The 16,453-nt window shown below is 42.2% G+C and overlaps 2 protein-coding genes across 12 annotated transcripts in view; one reads left to right on the top strand and one right to left on the bottom strand.

The window, feature by feature from the left end:
- LOC134219152 (high affinity cGMP-specific 3',5'-cyclic phosphodiesterase 9A) overlaps positions 1-16,453 on the bottom strand; it is a 782,997-nt gene that overhangs the window by 134,077 nt on the left and 632,467 nt on the right. For all 11 annotated transcript variants that reach the window (XM_062697847.1, XM_062697854.1, XM_062697852.1 and 8 more), the window contains one exon: positions 8,863-10,399. In XM_062697847.1, coding sequence (XP_062553831.1) covers positions 8,863-10,210 — 1,348 coding nt within the window. In that variant the 5' untranslated portion in view covers positions 10,211-10,399. The remainder of the gene's footprint in view (positions 1-8,862; positions 10,400-16,453) is intronic.
- LOC134219481 (uncharacterized) lies at positions 13,768-15,851 on the top strand. The gene is made up of 2 exons (XM_062698223.1): positions 13,768-13,848; positions 15,249-15,851. Exons 1-2 carry the CDS (start codon positions 13,788-13,790, stop codon positions 15,590-15,592), a joined length of 405 nt encoding a protein of 134 aa, XP_062554207.1. The 5' UTR covers positions 13,768-13,787; the 3' UTR covers positions 15,593-15,851.

The following is a 16,453-nucleotide window of genomic DNA, read 5'->3' as shown; positions in this document are numbered from 1 at the left end:
TGTTGGACGCTCAACTGACTGCGGAGAAGGAATTTTTGGAGAAGCGGAACAGAAGAACAGCCCAAGCAGAAAGTGGAGAAGTGGGTGGACGTCCACACCAAGAAGACGATCGAGCAGCTGTCGACCACAAGCCTAAGTCTACGAAGAGAGTGCCGATACTCGCCAACAGTAGAGACGAATCGGACGAAGAAAGCGAAACCACCGAAGAGTCGGATGACCAGGTGGAGAGCAGCCACAGCCGGCATAGTAGTGTGCGGAACAGCATCGTATCTCGAAACGGCAGCTAGCCGCTCGCAAAGCGGTGTCTCAAAATCTTCCGAAATTTCGTGGAGAACCGGAAGTCTGGCCGTTGTTCATCAGTAGTTTCGAGCACACGACAGCGGCGTGTGGGTTTTCGAACCTGGAAAATTTAAAGCGGCTGCAAGACTGTCTGCAGGGTGATGCACTCGAAGCAGTCAGGAGTCGGCTCGTTCTGCCAAACTCGGTACCAGATGTGATAAACGACCTTCGAAATCTATTCGGGAGGCCGGAGAAGTTGCTGAAGACGCTTCTGACCAAAGTCAGAAGTGCCCCTGCACCGAGAAGTGATCGACTGGAGACCTTTATCAATTTTGGTATCACGGTGAAGCAATTGTGCGATCATCTTGAAGCTGCACAGCTCAGAGACCACCTCAACAATCCGATGCTGGTACAGGAGTTGGTTGACAAGTTGCCACCGAGCTACAAACTGGACTGTGTTCGGTTCAAATGAGGATAAGTGAACAGTCCACTTATGATGTTAACGAACTTTGCAGCTGAAATCGTTTCGGACGTGTCCGAGGTCACAGAGTTCAAATTGCTATCCGTGAGCGATCGAGTGCGATTGGGGAAAGAAAATCATCGCAAGAGTTTGAATATGTGCTTATGAGTGAAGAGGAACAAAGCGAAGATTACAGCAATGAGTCATTCGGCCGGAATTGCTGGATCTGTGGAAGGACGGATCATTTGATCAGGAGTTGTAGAGAATTTAAGGCAATGAACATTGTGCGTAGGCTTAGAGAAATCAGGAGGCAAAAAATTGTGAGGTCTGTCTAACAAAGCATGGTGACAATCACTGCTTTTCAACTGTTCGGTGTATGGTAACTGGATGCCGAGGATACCACCTTACTCTTCTGCATCGAGTGGAAGCGTCGATACAGCTGCAGAAAAATAAGTCCAGAAATTCGGTGATTTTTCGTACGATGCCGGTAACGCTGTATGTAGGGAAGCGTAAATTCAATACTGTCGCATTTCTGGACGAAGGATCATCGGCAACGATAGTGGACCATGTAATGGCCACATGGCACTCCTGAGCCGTTCATGGTAACGTGGACAGGAAACATAAACCGCTTCGAAAGCGAATCAAAAACCGTACAGCTGATGATGTCCGCAAAAGGCTCCGACAGGAAATTCTCTTTGACCAACGCTCGTACGGTGTCTGAACTACAGCGACCCTAGCAAAATGTACGGTACCGAGAATTGATGGAGCGCTACACACGTCTTGCGGACGTGTCGATTGAAGAGTTTTCGGAACCCGGAAGTATCGACGGACGGGAAACAAAAGGAAAATAATTCAAATAAGTCCGAGAAGATGAAACAGGTAAAAAAAAAGTAGTCCAAGTCCAAGCGGAAGTTTATGTTGAGAGTAATTCTAATCGGAAGTGTTGTGTTCAAAAGTTGAGGGAGGTAACCCTGAGCCGGAAGTGGCCTCCGGGGCAGAGTTACGGGTCGGGGAATGTTCTGGCAACCCTGCCGCGTCACAACCAACATTTGGCCGATTAGGTAAATGTCAGTTTAACAGATGATATGACTGTGAGAGTGAGTGAGAAAATAAAGCGAGCAAGAAGAACCTGCGTCAAAGAGGTAGAGGGAAAAAAGATAAACAAATGGCCGAAGTGAGAATAGTTGATTGATAGCGAATTTATTGCAAGAGTAAAGAAGTTTAAGAAAATTAATTGATGGAAAAGGTCAAAGAGGACGATTGAGACGGAGGTCATAGGAGGAAAACAAACTTAAATTTTTGATTTTGTTCGGACGGTCGGATTTTAAACGAAACCGTTTTCGGGAATCATCCTTTTAAAGGTTGATTCCCAAAAACGGTTTCGTTTAAAATCCGACCGTCCGAACAATGATTATCCTCGTCAAACCAATACATCAGTACATTCCGAACAATCAAAATTCAACAAGGAGGCTCGTCGGCGCCGCTCGAGCGTCCAACGGAGGCCCTAGGGCCTTTGTCCAGACAAGCCATTTTCATTTTCAGTATTATATACTGAAGAGCACCTTCTCATTTTATTAAGAGACCATCATTACAACAGCACGGACCCTCTCAGTAACCCCAAGCATAACCCAAGTCGATCTACACATCTGCTGTATTTCAAGTCATGGCACGACCTATAAGCGCCATTCGAAGAGCTCAGCTCATCAGTCATCGTCCAGTGTAAATGGAAAATCGTTGAGAGTCAAGTCCCCGTTTATTCAATGACGTCGTCGTTCGTCTTGTAAACGCCTCTGTTCAACGGAACCAGAGTCAAGAAGTCAGGTAGAAGGCGGCCTGATCAAGTCATCAAGTCCTGAAAAGCATCGTTCATATCAGTATTATTCAGCTTTACAAATAATCATAAAAAGGAATAAAATTAGGCACGACAGATTGTCTGCCAGGTAAGTTGTTCCAGTTTTCAATTTTTTCCTACGCGAAACTTTATTCTTTTTTTTTTCAATCACCGAGACAAACTATTCAACGACAACATCACCGTACCAGTCATCCCCGAACGAATCTTAGAAGGTTGAATCTTCGTTTATTCGAAGGTTCTACAAGCCGGCATCCACCGTCAATCGTCACCGTCATCCGAGTCAATTTTTAAATCGTGTTTTTGGTTCATCGGATCCAAAGCTAAGAAGAAACCATTAGAAGCCAACTACAAAGCAACTACCAAGGTCAACGACAAGTCATCAGAGCAGCATCAACAAGTCATCAGTCGGAAACGTCATTGTTAATTTGCAAGGAAACCCGGAAAAGCAACGTCAAGTCAATATCAATGAATTCTACAGTCCACTAGGCATCAATCAACCTTATCATCAAATCACGAGACCTGGCAGACAGCTTTGTATCCAATGAAACAAAGTCAGGTATTGTTACTTGTCTGCCAGGTAAGTTGTTCCAGTTTTACCAAAAAATCTGCACGTCTGAACCATCGAGCGATCAGCACCAGTCGGTGAATAATTCATATACCACGTCTCCCTGTGCATATGCACAGCATATGTTTCGAAATGGTCGAATTGATATGAAATTTGCGAAAAAGAATCCACGTGTCTTGGAGGGACTCGAACCCTCAACCTCCTACTCTCTAGATAGGCGCAATAACCCCTACACAACAAGACCACTTAAGGGTCACGTTTGCGGAAAAGCCATCAGAATCCGAGTACCAACCTCCACCGTGGTTAGCTCTCTTTTTTGCAAATTGAATATCTGTCAGAGCCATCCGCAAACGTGACCTTTAAGTGGTCTTGTTGTGTAGGGGTTATCACGCCTATCTAGAGAGTAGGAGATTGAGGGTTCGAGTCCCTCCAAGACACGTGGATTCTTTTTCGCAAATTTCATATCAATTTGTCCATTTCGAAACATATGCTGTGCATATGCACAGCCAAGATATTTAACAAAAAAATGGTTTGGAGTTGCCGAATAATATGCATTGTTTTCATATACCACGTCTGTTGAAACGAAATCATCATCTCCGGCACAGCTCCGGCACCTGGATCAACAATTACAGCATCAGTGCTAGTATATAGATAGTTTGTAAGAAGTTTATTAAATATCTGTCTACCGTATTTTTTAAAAACACCCACTGGTTAGATCAGGAGGATTTGAAACTAGGGATTTCATAGCGACTGGTTATGGTTGCGCCAGGCTTAAGGACATCATCCATATATGGAGAAACTGGTGGGAACATATTCGAGTGAGACACTATTTTCTACATGGGAGTCGAACACGGCGCAAAATTTGCAATAAATTTCAACAAAAATAACTCTCTAACAACATTCGAAAGCAATATAGGTTAAAAGCGTTTTTCATTTGACTTGAGTCGTTTTCCAGTGTGCTATCGAGTATCCATAATGCCAAAACATCTCGCTATTCTTGTACCTTTTCGAACGATAATTCGTTTTCGAGATCGAATCGAAAGTCGTAATGCCAAACATGCCCGATTCGATAGAATTTCGTTCGAATCGAGATGCACAATACCACACCAGGTTCACAGCAGAGTGTAGGGTACAAAGTCAGTTGGAAATAAACAGTCGCGTCGTACGGATACTATCCGTGATTCAATTCCACAATACAATAACGTTGTAGTTTTTTGTTCGCGTAATAAAGTGTGTTAATCAAGTCCGTCGCGAGTCTAATTGATTTCTACGGTGTCCGAAAACAGAATCTTGAGTGAATCGCGCGAACAGCCTTCTTTAAATTGATGCATCTGCCCGGTATAAGGTGCAAGGAGTTGATAATGCCTTCTTTAAAAGAACGCGTCTGCCCGGTGTAAGGCGAAAGGAGGGGTAACGTCTTCTTTAAATGGATGCATCTGCCCGGTATTAGACGAAGGGAGCAGTGAAGCCTTCTATAAATGGATGCATCTGCCAAGTCTAAGACGAAAGGTTTTGATAATGTCTTCTTTAAATAAACGAGTCTGCCCGGTATAAAGCTAAGATAAGGGTAATGCTTTCTCCAAATTGATGCGTCTGTCCGGCATAACAAGAAAGAAGGGGTAATGCCTTCTTTAAATTGTAGCGTCTGTCCATTATAAGATGGAAGGATGAGATAAAGCGTTCAGTAAAAGAACACGTCTGTTCGAATGAAGCGAAGGAAGGGGTAATGAATAATTTGAATGAATGCGTCTGCCCGGTATAAGGCTAAAGAAGTTGATAAAACCTTCTTTATAAGAACGCATTTGCCAGGTATAAGGTGAAGGAAGGGGTAATGCTTCTATACATGGTTGGCGGTACAAAACGAAGGAAGGATGTTATTCCATATTTAAATGAATACGTTTTCTCGGTATAAGGCGAAAGGAAGAAATTAAGGATTATTCATAAAAACGTCTATCCACAACAAAGTAAAAAGAGGAGATAATACCTTCATTATATCTGAACTGTCTGTCAGGTGTAATAAAAGATTTGTAAGGGGCAATTGAAATTTCGAAAACCACTTCTACATAATCTGGGAGGCCTTCCTTAGCCGTTCGCGAAGATGCGTGGCTGCCAAGCAATACTGAAGGAGGCTGGGTTCAACTTCTGGCCCGATCTAGGAAATTTATCGATGAAAAATTTTCTCTACGATTTTAAGCATTAAAGTTTCCAGGTGTTAATCTTGTGTTACACGAATGCAAAAAAATAGCAACTTTGCATAGAAACCTCGCAGGTTATAATTGCTAGGAACGCCAAGCTATTATTATTAATATTCCGCGAAATAGTGCATTCCGCCAAAATTCGTACCGCGAAAAGTTACAAACCCCCAAATGTTATTCCGCGAAATGTACAACCACGAAAATGAATTCGGGAAATAGTTTTCGGTGAAATGTTATACAATTGAATAAAACACTACTTTCGCAGGTTGTTTTTGCTTCCGTAATTATCAAAATAAGAAACAAATCAAATGGTCTTTCATTGCAGTGTTTTTGAGAAATTTGATGTAGGATCTATGCGGTGAAAAACCAACCAACAGTAACTATATGCAGTACACAGCTGAAGCTGTTTTACCCCAATTTTTTTTTTAAACAGTTTTCCACATTGGTCTACGTACTGGTTTAGAATGATGCTAAATTGAAATGTCAAGTCCACTCAGTAAAAGCAACATCTTTCAAGCCGGTCAACTAGAGCGCACTCCATTGATCCCTACCCATTCGAAGCACTAAACCTGCTTTCCATTCGGGAGAGCAATCACCCCCAAAGGGGAGAATTATTATCATTCGGTTTTCCGCCGTCGTATTTACTCCCGAGTCGTAACTGTTCCTTGCCTTCACCAAGGAAATAGCGTTCTGTGAAAGCGGCTTTGACCACCAAGCCGCCCATTACCGTCACCACTAGTTGTGTCGTTGCCGGTTGGTCATTCATTGCTAAACGATCGTGAATTTATGGAAGAAATGTAGGGGAAAAACGCTCAAAATCACTTAAAGTCAGTTTTGCTGTGTTTTTTGTTATGATAAAAAATATGTTTAGATAGTGTGAAGCTTCAGACGTTTTTGAAGATGCCAATATGCACTATCGTACTGAATTTACCAGAGAACATGCTGATCATATTAGTTGCTTTTGAATAAAGAACTATGTACACATTGACAGCTTAAGGCTCAATTACTTTAGATCTGAGTTTCACATTCAACATTATTTATAAGAATTTGTATTGACAGTTCTATTCATCCTAAGAATGGAACAACAAATCCAGGACGCACTTTGCAACGCTGTCCCTAAATTCTGTTAATCGCACGCTTTCTACCCATTCTACAACGCTTCTTCGAGGACGAAAGCCGCTTTTTACTGTTTGCCTTTCTCTACAGTTACGTTCAGTTGATTCAGACGAGGACGATTCATGACCATTGCCTTCGTTGCATTAGTGGGTGGATGGCAGCATTCATTCAAACGAAGCGCACATTATTGGTCAAACTATATACAACGTGGAAGCAAGAATCTACCGTGCAAGGAGAAGGCTTAACTTGATGTTTGTTCGAGCAATGGAAAGATTGATTGTATTCGTTGGTGACGTAACGGATGCGGCTTATTGTGTGACAGGGTTGCACAAAATTGATCCCAAAAGTAATTTTCATTTTCATCAATTTCAGTAATTTATTTCCAAGATCAAAATTATTATTCAAAATGTTGTATGCAAGAACATGTCGCAATATATCAACAAATAATTTCAGTTGATATATTATTCAAATTTTTCAAAGTTTTTTCAGTTAATTAGGATAGGACCGTACACTTACTAGCAAATGTTCTTCACCTAAACTAGTAAATGTCTGCTATAGAAAAAAAAAACAATACGGAAATTTTTACGTAAAAAATAGTGTTTGGGGTTCGAATTCCGGACAAATTCGTATTCCATCACGGTAAATCTCATCTTGAATCATGAAGAGATTCATCTCGTATTAAGACCGGATCCATCTCGAATATCAGAAAAATTCATCTCTAATATCGACAGGAATCTTTACGAGTACCAGCATGGTTTAAGACACCAAATTCGGTTCGAATCCTGACAGGCTTCAGTTCAAATCCCGACAGGATTCGGTTCGAATCCCGACAGGATTCGGTTCGAATCCCGACAGGATTTGGTTCGAATCCCGACAGGATTCGGTTCGAATCCCGACAGGATTCGGTTCGAATCCCGACAGGATTCGGTTCGAATCCCGACAGGATTCGGTTCGAATCCCGACAGGATTCGGTTCGAATCCCGACAGGATTCGGTTCGAATCCCGACAGGATTCGGTTCGAATCCCGACAGGATTCGGTTCAAATCCCGACAGGATTCGGTTCGAATCCCGACAGGATTCGGTTCGAATCCCGACAGGATTCGGTTCGAATCCCGACAGGATTCGGTTCGAATCCCGACAGGATTCGGTTCGAATCCCGTTGTCTTTTGCTAAATCACAAGACGCGCCTCGAAGACCGTCGAAAAATGGTTTGTGGTTTGCTAAATCACAAGACGCGTCTCGAAGACCGTCGGAAAATGGTTTGTGGTTTGCTAAATCACAAGACGCATCTCGAAGACCGTTGGAAAATGGTTTAAGGTTTGCTAAATCACAAGACGCGTCTCGAAGACCGTCGGAAAATGGTTTGTGGTTTGCTAAATCACAAGACGCGTCTCGAAGGCCGTCGGAAAATGGTTTAAGGTTTGCTAAATCACAAGACGCGTCTCGAAGACCGTCGGAAAATGGTTTGTGGTTTGCTAAATCACAAGACGCGTCTCGAAGACCGTCGGAAAATGGTTTGTGGTTTGCTAAATCACAATACGCGTCTCGAACCATTTTCCGACGGTCTTCGAGACGCGTCTTCTGTTTTAGCAAACCACAAACCATTTTCCGACGGTCTTCGAGACGCGTCTTGAGATTTAGCAAACAGAAACCATTTTCCGACGGTCTTCGAGACGCGTCTTGTGATTTAGCAAACCTCAAACCATTTTCCGACGGTCTTCGAGGCACGTATTGTGATTTAGCAAACCACAAAACAGGATTCGGTTCGAATCCCGACAGGATTCGGTTCGAATCCCGACAGGATTCGGTTCGAATCCCGACAGGATTCGGTTCGAATCCCGACAGGATTCGGTTCGAATCCCGACAGGATTCGGTTCGAATCCCGACAGGATTCGGTTCGAATCCCGACAGGATTCGGTTCGAATCCCGACAGGATTCGGTTCGAATCCCGACAGGATTCGGTTCGAATCCCGACAGGATTCGGTTCGAATCCCGACAGGATTCGGTTCGAATCCCGACTGGATTCGGTTCGAATCCCGACAGGATTCGGTTCGAATCCCGTCTTGAATCTCATTTGTCTCAAGCTCATTTGTCCCGAATCCTGTCAGGATTTGTCGCGTATATCGCATGATACGTCGCAAAAACTTGGTTTCTCCCTTCAAATTTCAAACGTCATTTAACAATGGGTTTAACTCCAAAACTGAGATACGTTTCTAAGTTTCTTTTAATCTTGCAAACAAGCAATTAGTATGTATATATTGCCTTGTTTTCATATCAAATGGTAATATTAGAATTTCTTACAATAGTGTCGGGTGGTATCGGTTTGAATTGTTTATACAACACACCTGAAGAAATGGAAATAATCTTCATATACATTTTTAAAATCCATACTCACATAACCAATTCATCCGCTCGGCGAAATCGATCTTCCGCTTCAGCTCCCGGATCAAAGCCCTCAGCTCAACATCTTTGATCGCATCGATGTTGTCGCACATCTGTTGAAACTGCTTGGCACTGGCAAAATTATTCGCCAGTTCCGAGATTCTCTTCCTCAGCTTGTTACGCTCGATCGAGTCCACCCCGAAGCTTCCCCCGCAGTGCGTCACCTCATCATCATCGTCGTCTTCTTCCTCGTCCGGTTCGGTGCTGTCACCATCGCCGCAACCCACTCCCATCCCATGTCGGGGAGCCGTGATGGAGGAAGACGTTGGCGCGTCTAGGGAGGGTCGTTTCTGGTCGTGGGGATCCGCGTCCTCGACATTGACTACAGTCTGCTGGCTGGGTGAAGCCGTGGTCGTTGTCGTTGTCGTCGTCGTCGTCGTTGCGTCCTCGTCGTCGTCTTTGGTTGTGCTATCCGCGGTGGGTCTCGTGAGCGATCGCTGCGGCGTCGTTGGACAGCTGCCAGGACTACGGCTGGGGCTGTCGAGTGGTTTGGCATCGTTTTGATTGTCTTCGATATTGGTCTGTTTGTGCTGTTTATCTTCGTCTTCGTCGTTGGGCGTTGACGTCGGTTCGTCGGTGGCTTGTGCGGGTTCGATAACTACTGCGTTAGGATCTTCGGGTTCGCGATCCTGGTTCATAGTACGATCGGCCTGCGATGTATTGAATGATTGTTCCGGGTGAAGCTGCTTTGGCTGGTTATCGTCGCTGGCGGAAGCCGTGGCACGCTGGATGTCACACTGTTCTCGAGGTCCGGCCTCGGTCGAACTAGATGAAGACGTGATTGATGGTCGCGACGAAGATGACAGCAAGAAGGGAAACGCCTTTTCTTTGGTTCCCGCGTTACGTGGCTTCTTAGTCTTTTTGCACTTCGGGCTGGCTTTGTGAGTCTCGGCGTAACTACGGTAGAATGAGATGAGAAAGTCTTCTAACTGAACTAGTTTGGCATGGTCGACGTCGTCACATGAACTCGGTTGGGTGGATTGCTGTATTCGCTGGAGGCGCTGCTTCCTCTTGGTGGCTTCCACTTCCTGCGCCGCTTCCGCCGCTCTCTCGACTTCCTGCTGCAGTTGTGAGCGCCCGTGAAGTTCCGACTGAACAGGCCGTAACTGATCGTCCTCTGACGCACGGACCACATTCAACGGAAGTTCATCAAAGCTCAGTACTATTCGCTTGTGAAGGTCTTTTAGCTCAGCCAGCTCCCAGCGCTGTTCGTGGTTTCTTAATCGATCCGCTAAATATCCCAGCTCGGCCAACAGCTTCACATCTACTCCGCGGTGGCCGTCTGGAGCTTTGTGGAACATTCGAGCTGATCCGGCGGTGCCTCGAGGCAAAGAAGATTAATGCGCGGCCCGATGGCCTGCGGGCAGTATTTAATGCAGTGGATGCGGTCCAGGACGGCTACGGGTACTAAGTGCAGGCGCAGATCAAACGAGCGGAAGCAACTGTATTTCTGGTCGATTGTCATTCAATGCTGGTGGGGATGGATGGATCTGTAAGGGAGAAAAACGTTGGACAATTTTAGTAAAGCATGAAGGATGCAACTGTTTCTTAGAAAGAGTCAAACATTAAATGGTTTAAACGTTATTCTTTCCACATGTATTCAATGCATTTATTTATGCTGGAATGATTTGTGATGTATTCATGCAATGGAGGACATATAAGAAAACGGATGACTACCAGCTTTCATTTTATTTTATTATGCGAGAAAGGGCACCAACTTAAAAGAATAATGCCTTGCTGCCTAAATGCATTCAAATAAAAAATAGAAGTTTACTGCGTCATATCAATAGATTCGATCACTTATAACACGCCTTTATCTAGGTAGCTGTTCTAAACATAACATTCGCCCATTATTCCCGTTTCTGTCAGTTATCGCGCCTCTTATTGTAGAAAAATACACATTTCACAACAAAATATTTAGTTCTTTAATATTATTAGCTATTAGTATTATTTATTGCAAATTTAAGCTTCGAAACATCTGCATCATTTTGCAGCTCGTGATCTCTATTTGTGTCACGAAAACCATGAACATAACAAAATAGCTCTAGCCTTAGATAAGTGTTTCAACCTTTTATGACACTTTTTTGAAATCAATTTCACAACGGCTTTAATGAAATTAACTTGGAATGAGAAATGAAAAACCACTTTAACTTATCTAATTATCATCTAATGATACCAAAAATAGCTCTATTCCAACGAACGCCTTCTGTGAGCGTCGTGTGTTTTATTCGATTCCGTCTTTTCAAAAGCGAGTCCTCAGAAAAAATAGAATTAATTCGATTGTCAGACCGCTTTCTTTTCCCATCATCATGAAGCTACTCATCATCCCAGATGCTAGACAGCAGTTGCATAGACGTAAACAAAAATACGTTGAAAGTAAAAGGAAGCCTGGTTTCAACTCAACAATATGGGTAAAGTAGCTTTATCCAGATAAACCTCAAGAACAACTGTTCAAAATAATTCCACTGATTTCGTTTTGTCCCCGAAACACTAAATAATTTAATTTTACTAATTTTAATTTCTCTAATATCTGACCTACGAAATTTTCCTATCTTCACTGGGTATAAGAGCATCATCGTGTTAGCTTCATAGTATCCAAAAAATCTCCCATGTTATCAACTGCATCTATTCTTTTCTGGCAGGGTTGGTACGGTGAAGGATTGAAAAAGCTCATACCACTATCGTTACGATAGAACCACATCGATCGAGTGACGGTCAACTTGGTTTGTATTGAAGTTCCCATCGACATCCCAGAGGGGAAGAGATAGTAGCAAGCGCAAACGTATACGGGAATGTGGTCGGTTGCAGGCACTGGTCGGTTGTCGGCACCCCGTCGTAACTTTTGACATAAAACAGATATTGTCATTTTGACATATGTTTAAAATCTTGATAAAATGACTTTTGCCAAAACTAATCTCGATATTTTCAGCCATAACACCATCAATTCAAATTTTAAAATTTTGAGTGAGTTTTTGGGGATGCCGACAGCCGACCACCTTCTTCAGAATAGCATAAACACAAAGCTTAACAAAATTGTTAATAAATTTTATTCATTAGATGGAATAAATCGAAACTCTCCACCAGTTATTAGCTTATGCGTATAGGCTTCCATTGGAATGAAAATATCAACACATTGTGCAAATGTAGCAAAGTTATGAACTTATAACAAAAGGGTGCCGACAACCGACCACCTTCCCTTGCTTACAGGTTTTATGAGTATCACAAAACCAGTAATGTTTAAAATTTTCGAAATGAAATAGTAGATCGTTGAAACGCATATCATTTTTGTTCGAAACTTAACCGACTGTTGGCGCTAGTGTATATGGGAATACTCGTTGTATTATTTGATATTGCGGAATCCGTAATATAGGTTGCCGTCTTCTACACATTTAGTCTAGAGGTCAAAAAGAAGTATGTCGCAGATCATACTACTTCGGAACTCATCCACTTGGCGGCGCTAGTGTATATGAGACTAGTCGTTGGGTTTAATATGGCGAAATCCGTAAGATTTGGGAAGTTGCCGTCTTCTATTAATTTGCTCAAGAGGTCAAAACGAAACTGTCGCAAACCACTTTTTCTCCATCCGCTTGGTGGCCCTAGCTTTATTTATATCTGTTCAGATATAAATTTCTTCGACTGTAAGGTCAAAACAGGGATTTTTTTCTGTGGAAGAATAATATTTAGTAGCGAAAACAAAAAGCTTCTTGGGAATTCGATCAACTGTTTTTGCGGCATACCTTGCGATTGATTTGAAAATTTTCGAAAGAATGATCGTTTCTCGAAATTTCATTGACCGGATTTGTGTACATATGCTCATTTTAATGTAGTTTCTAAAAATGCTTTAGTCTTTTTTAAAAGCGAATCGAAGCTAGTCACATAGAACAGGAATGTTTATATCTTTAAACAATTATGTTCCTTATCTGGGGCGCCCTGAGACGCATGGGAGTTCCTGAGAAAATCATCGGACTCATCGAGGCAGAGTACGATGCCTTTTCGTGTAGAGTGCTAACTGCTGAGGCAAGGATATATTCTATCACCGTTACTGTTCCTCATCGTAATCGACGAGATTCTGGTAGGTGCGATTTACCGTGAACCAAACCTCGTGCTGTTATGGCAGCCTATAACCATGGAGCACCTAAATGACTTCGAATTGGCTGATGACGTTGCACTCCTCGCTCAACGGCAGAGTAAGTTCAACGACCTTGCCGAGCGCTCCTCTTCGGCAGGCTTCGTCATCAACGTCAACAAAACCAAATCGTTGGATGTAAACAAGGTGACCCCTTCCAGTTTCACAGTAGCCGGGCTACCAGTGGAGAATGTTGAAAGCCTCCAATATCTTGGTAGCCAAATTGCGTCAGACGGCGGCACTAAAATCGACATAGGCGCACGAAGAAAGAAATCAAGGGCTGCCTTTGCGAGTTTAAGAAATATCTGGAAAAACAGGCAGATAAGTGAACGCACCAAAATACGAATTTCCAACTCTAACGTGAAATCTGCACTGTTATACGCTAGCGAAACATGGTGTGTATCAGTGGATAACACTCAACGGCTGCAGGTGTTCATCAACAGATGCCTGCGGTATATAATTCGAGCCTGGTGGCCTCAAAACTGGATCTCAAACAATGAGCTCCATCGTCGTTGTCACCAGAGACCGATAGCAATCGAAATTCGTGATTTGAAGTGGGACTGGGTCGGCCACTCTCTACGTAGGGGCCGAAACGAAATCTGTAAACAAGCATTAGACCGGAACCCAGCGGAACATCGCAGCAGAGGCAGACCCAGAGGCTGATGGCGGCGAAGCCTCAATAAATAAATAAAAGAAGTCGACCGAAATCTAACCTGGCAACAGTTTAAAGCGATAGCTGGACATCGCTCAGGATGGAGATCTTTCAAGTCGGCCCTTTGTACCACCGGAGGTTTACAGGATCCATAAGTAAAAGTAAGTTCCTTAACTCTGTACAATCAGAAGAACTTCCTAATGTATACAAATGAGGCGAAAGTTTAAGTGTGACAAACTATAAAAATCCAAAAAGACATATTTAGCGTAAATGTCGATATTGGACCCTTAGAGATAGTGCTTATGAATAATGGCTTGTATCTATCTAAAGGAAAATTTGAAACAAACGGAAATTACACTATACCGTGGATGGAAGTATTATGTATGAAATAGTAATTTGAAATAAGCATCAGTTGTTGATTAATGTCCCAACATTGAAACTTTTCGAGAAGACCTTCAAATGTACACATTTTGGACACGCCCAATTTATTCGAATTTCCGTTGGTCAAATGATCCAATGCATAGTTTTATCTTCCATTGTCGTGCATTAATTAGAAGATTACTGCGTTTTTAATTCACAATTTCTTTCATGAACTTATTGTTGCGGAGAAATCCGCAGATCTGGCAACGCGCTTGCTCTCTGGAAATGAAAATGCACGGGCATGTCAATATCTTTATCAACATATTGGGCGTTGAAGAGGAATGCAATGATAAGGCCAAAACAGAACACAACAAAGACAGAAATAGTGGATTACTATATCTGAAACTCGATTATGCATATGCACAACATGTGATAGGATAGATTTAGTTCGGAAAAGAGTTTGATCCCACGAAACCAGTACGCTAGACAGATGCTTTCCTTACTTGAATGTACTGAACTCGAGTGGCGATCTCTCTTCGCTTATGTGTTCGGGGTAGGAACTGACGAACTGTAGAAATGGAAAAGAAACTTTCCGTAACTGGGCAACGTTTCAGCAACATTTCTCTCTTCATTGGAAAGTGACAAGCCGCTTCATTTTTAAGTTATCAAAGAGAACTGGAGAAGAGCGTCGATGTGGTTAAAAATGATCAGCCACCGGATGTCAATGTGCTTTACCATTCCATCGCCTCAATTTTCAGCTTTTCATTGCCTTTTTTCTATTTCCACATTCTGTTCCACCTTTACTAGTTCTTGGAATTATTACATTTGAAAAAATCTAAAATCTTGAAAATCGTTTTTTTTAACCTAGGGTAACCAACTTGATTTGGACCCCAACATATTTTGGAACCAGCTTGCGACATTTTCTCGACTTCTAAACTCAAATCTATGCCGCTGCTAACTCATACACTGTATTCAAGTAAACAAGATTGTTCTGCAATTGTTTTATCAGCTTCCTGTGTCAAAACAACGATATTTTAGATGAAATTTTGATGGAATCAGTTTGTTTAAGAACGCAAGCATTACAAAGCGTTACCCGACCAGTAATTAACAAAATTGTATCACATTGTGTCGCAGTTTTGTTCCCCAATAAAACAGCATTGTTGATTATTTTTTAAAATAATTTACGTTTTTTTATTCATAGGTTCAATGTTTGCCTTACGAACAACCTCCGTGGTTCACCAGTCACATCTTACCGGAGAAAACCGATCTGACAATTCGTACCTACTGGAGGAGTCAGTGATCTATACGCCAAAAGAATCGGCAAAGGACAGGATAGCCCAGGAAACAAAACTATGGAGACAACAACAATTCGAGCTGCTGTGGAAGTCAGCTAACCCCCAATTTTCAAATAGCTTCCCGATAGCGCTGCGTGTGTGTAAGCAGTTGGAAGTACCGGCAGAAACAAATCGAGGAATATCAAGCCAAGAATTACGTACATCTGGCGATGCCGGAGGAACTCTTTTACTCTTTTACGTGATCAACTGAAAGTGATCGAAAGCGGCGAATCGGACTCAGGAATGTACCACCAAATTAGGACCAGAGAGAGAGAGAGAGCACTAGCCAACAGTAGAAGGAGAAGAATCCAAAATCTACCACAAGCAACACATTTATCTGTTTGTCTAATTGTCCAATATTTGTCAAATTTCAACTGAAAACTAATTAATTTACTACAATAGGTACTGTGGGTGTACCTACTGACTAAAATTGTGCAAAACAAATATTTGCAGAAATGACAAATTGCGTACCGTCGAAACTTAAAATATTTGATGATGTTTGCAAATCTTTTCCGATGTTAAGCTGCAAATACAATAAATTTTAAAGTTGGGCGAATCTGTTAAAACAAGTTTGAAAGAAATACCATTGTCTTGTTTGTTAACGACAAAGTTTCGGACAGTAAAGTTGCACAAAAAAGGATCTGATTACACTGATTCAGAATGATTCTCAGTCATGTTATTATAATGGCAACTTTCGTTTTTGTTCAACGCTTCATGTGACTGCACGGGAGTTTTCACCTCTAAAGCTTTTAAACTCGATAACTAAGTTAACGATAGAGTGGAAACAATTGAGTTTCTTGTTACTGCTTGGGTGGTGCATTTAACTGTTTATAAGCTGTTTCTAAAACAAATCTCATAAATTTTTGTTCTTGCGTTTGAATTCGCCATAATTTTCATAGTGTGATAACAATACTTCCGCCTTGCCATCAAACATTTATTTACTTTAACAGTTCAATAGGTAGATTAGACCTAATTTTGGCTTCACTCTTTGTTCAACTTTACTAATATAATACACTCTGGTTTACGAAGTCCGTTGTGCTGATATTTTCAATCTACTTCACTCGTTTGTCGT

Source organism: Armigeres subalbatus, chromosome 3, assembly GCF_024139115.2.
Source record: "Armigeres subalbatus isolate Guangzhou_Male chromosome 3, GZ_Asu_2, whole genome shotgun sequence".
In the NCBI taxonomy this organism is placed as follows: Eukaryota; Metazoa; Arthropoda; class Insecta; order Diptera; family Culicidae; genus Armigeres; species Armigeres subalbatus.
The sequence above is the reverse complement of the archived record's forward strand: the minus strand, read 5'-3'. Positions and strand labels throughout refer to the sequence as shown.

What these genes read in the sequence shown, in the direction of transcription:
- LOC134219481 (XM_062698223.1), top strand. Translation starts at nt 13,788, where the DNA reads ATGGAGATCTTTCAAGTCGGCCCTTTGTACCACCGGAGGTTTACAGGA. An exon ending in TACAGGATCCATAAGTAAAA is followed by an intron (nt 13,849 to 15,248) that starts GTAAGTTCCTTA and finishes TTTTATTCATAG; the next exon opens with GTTCAATGTTTGCCTTACGA.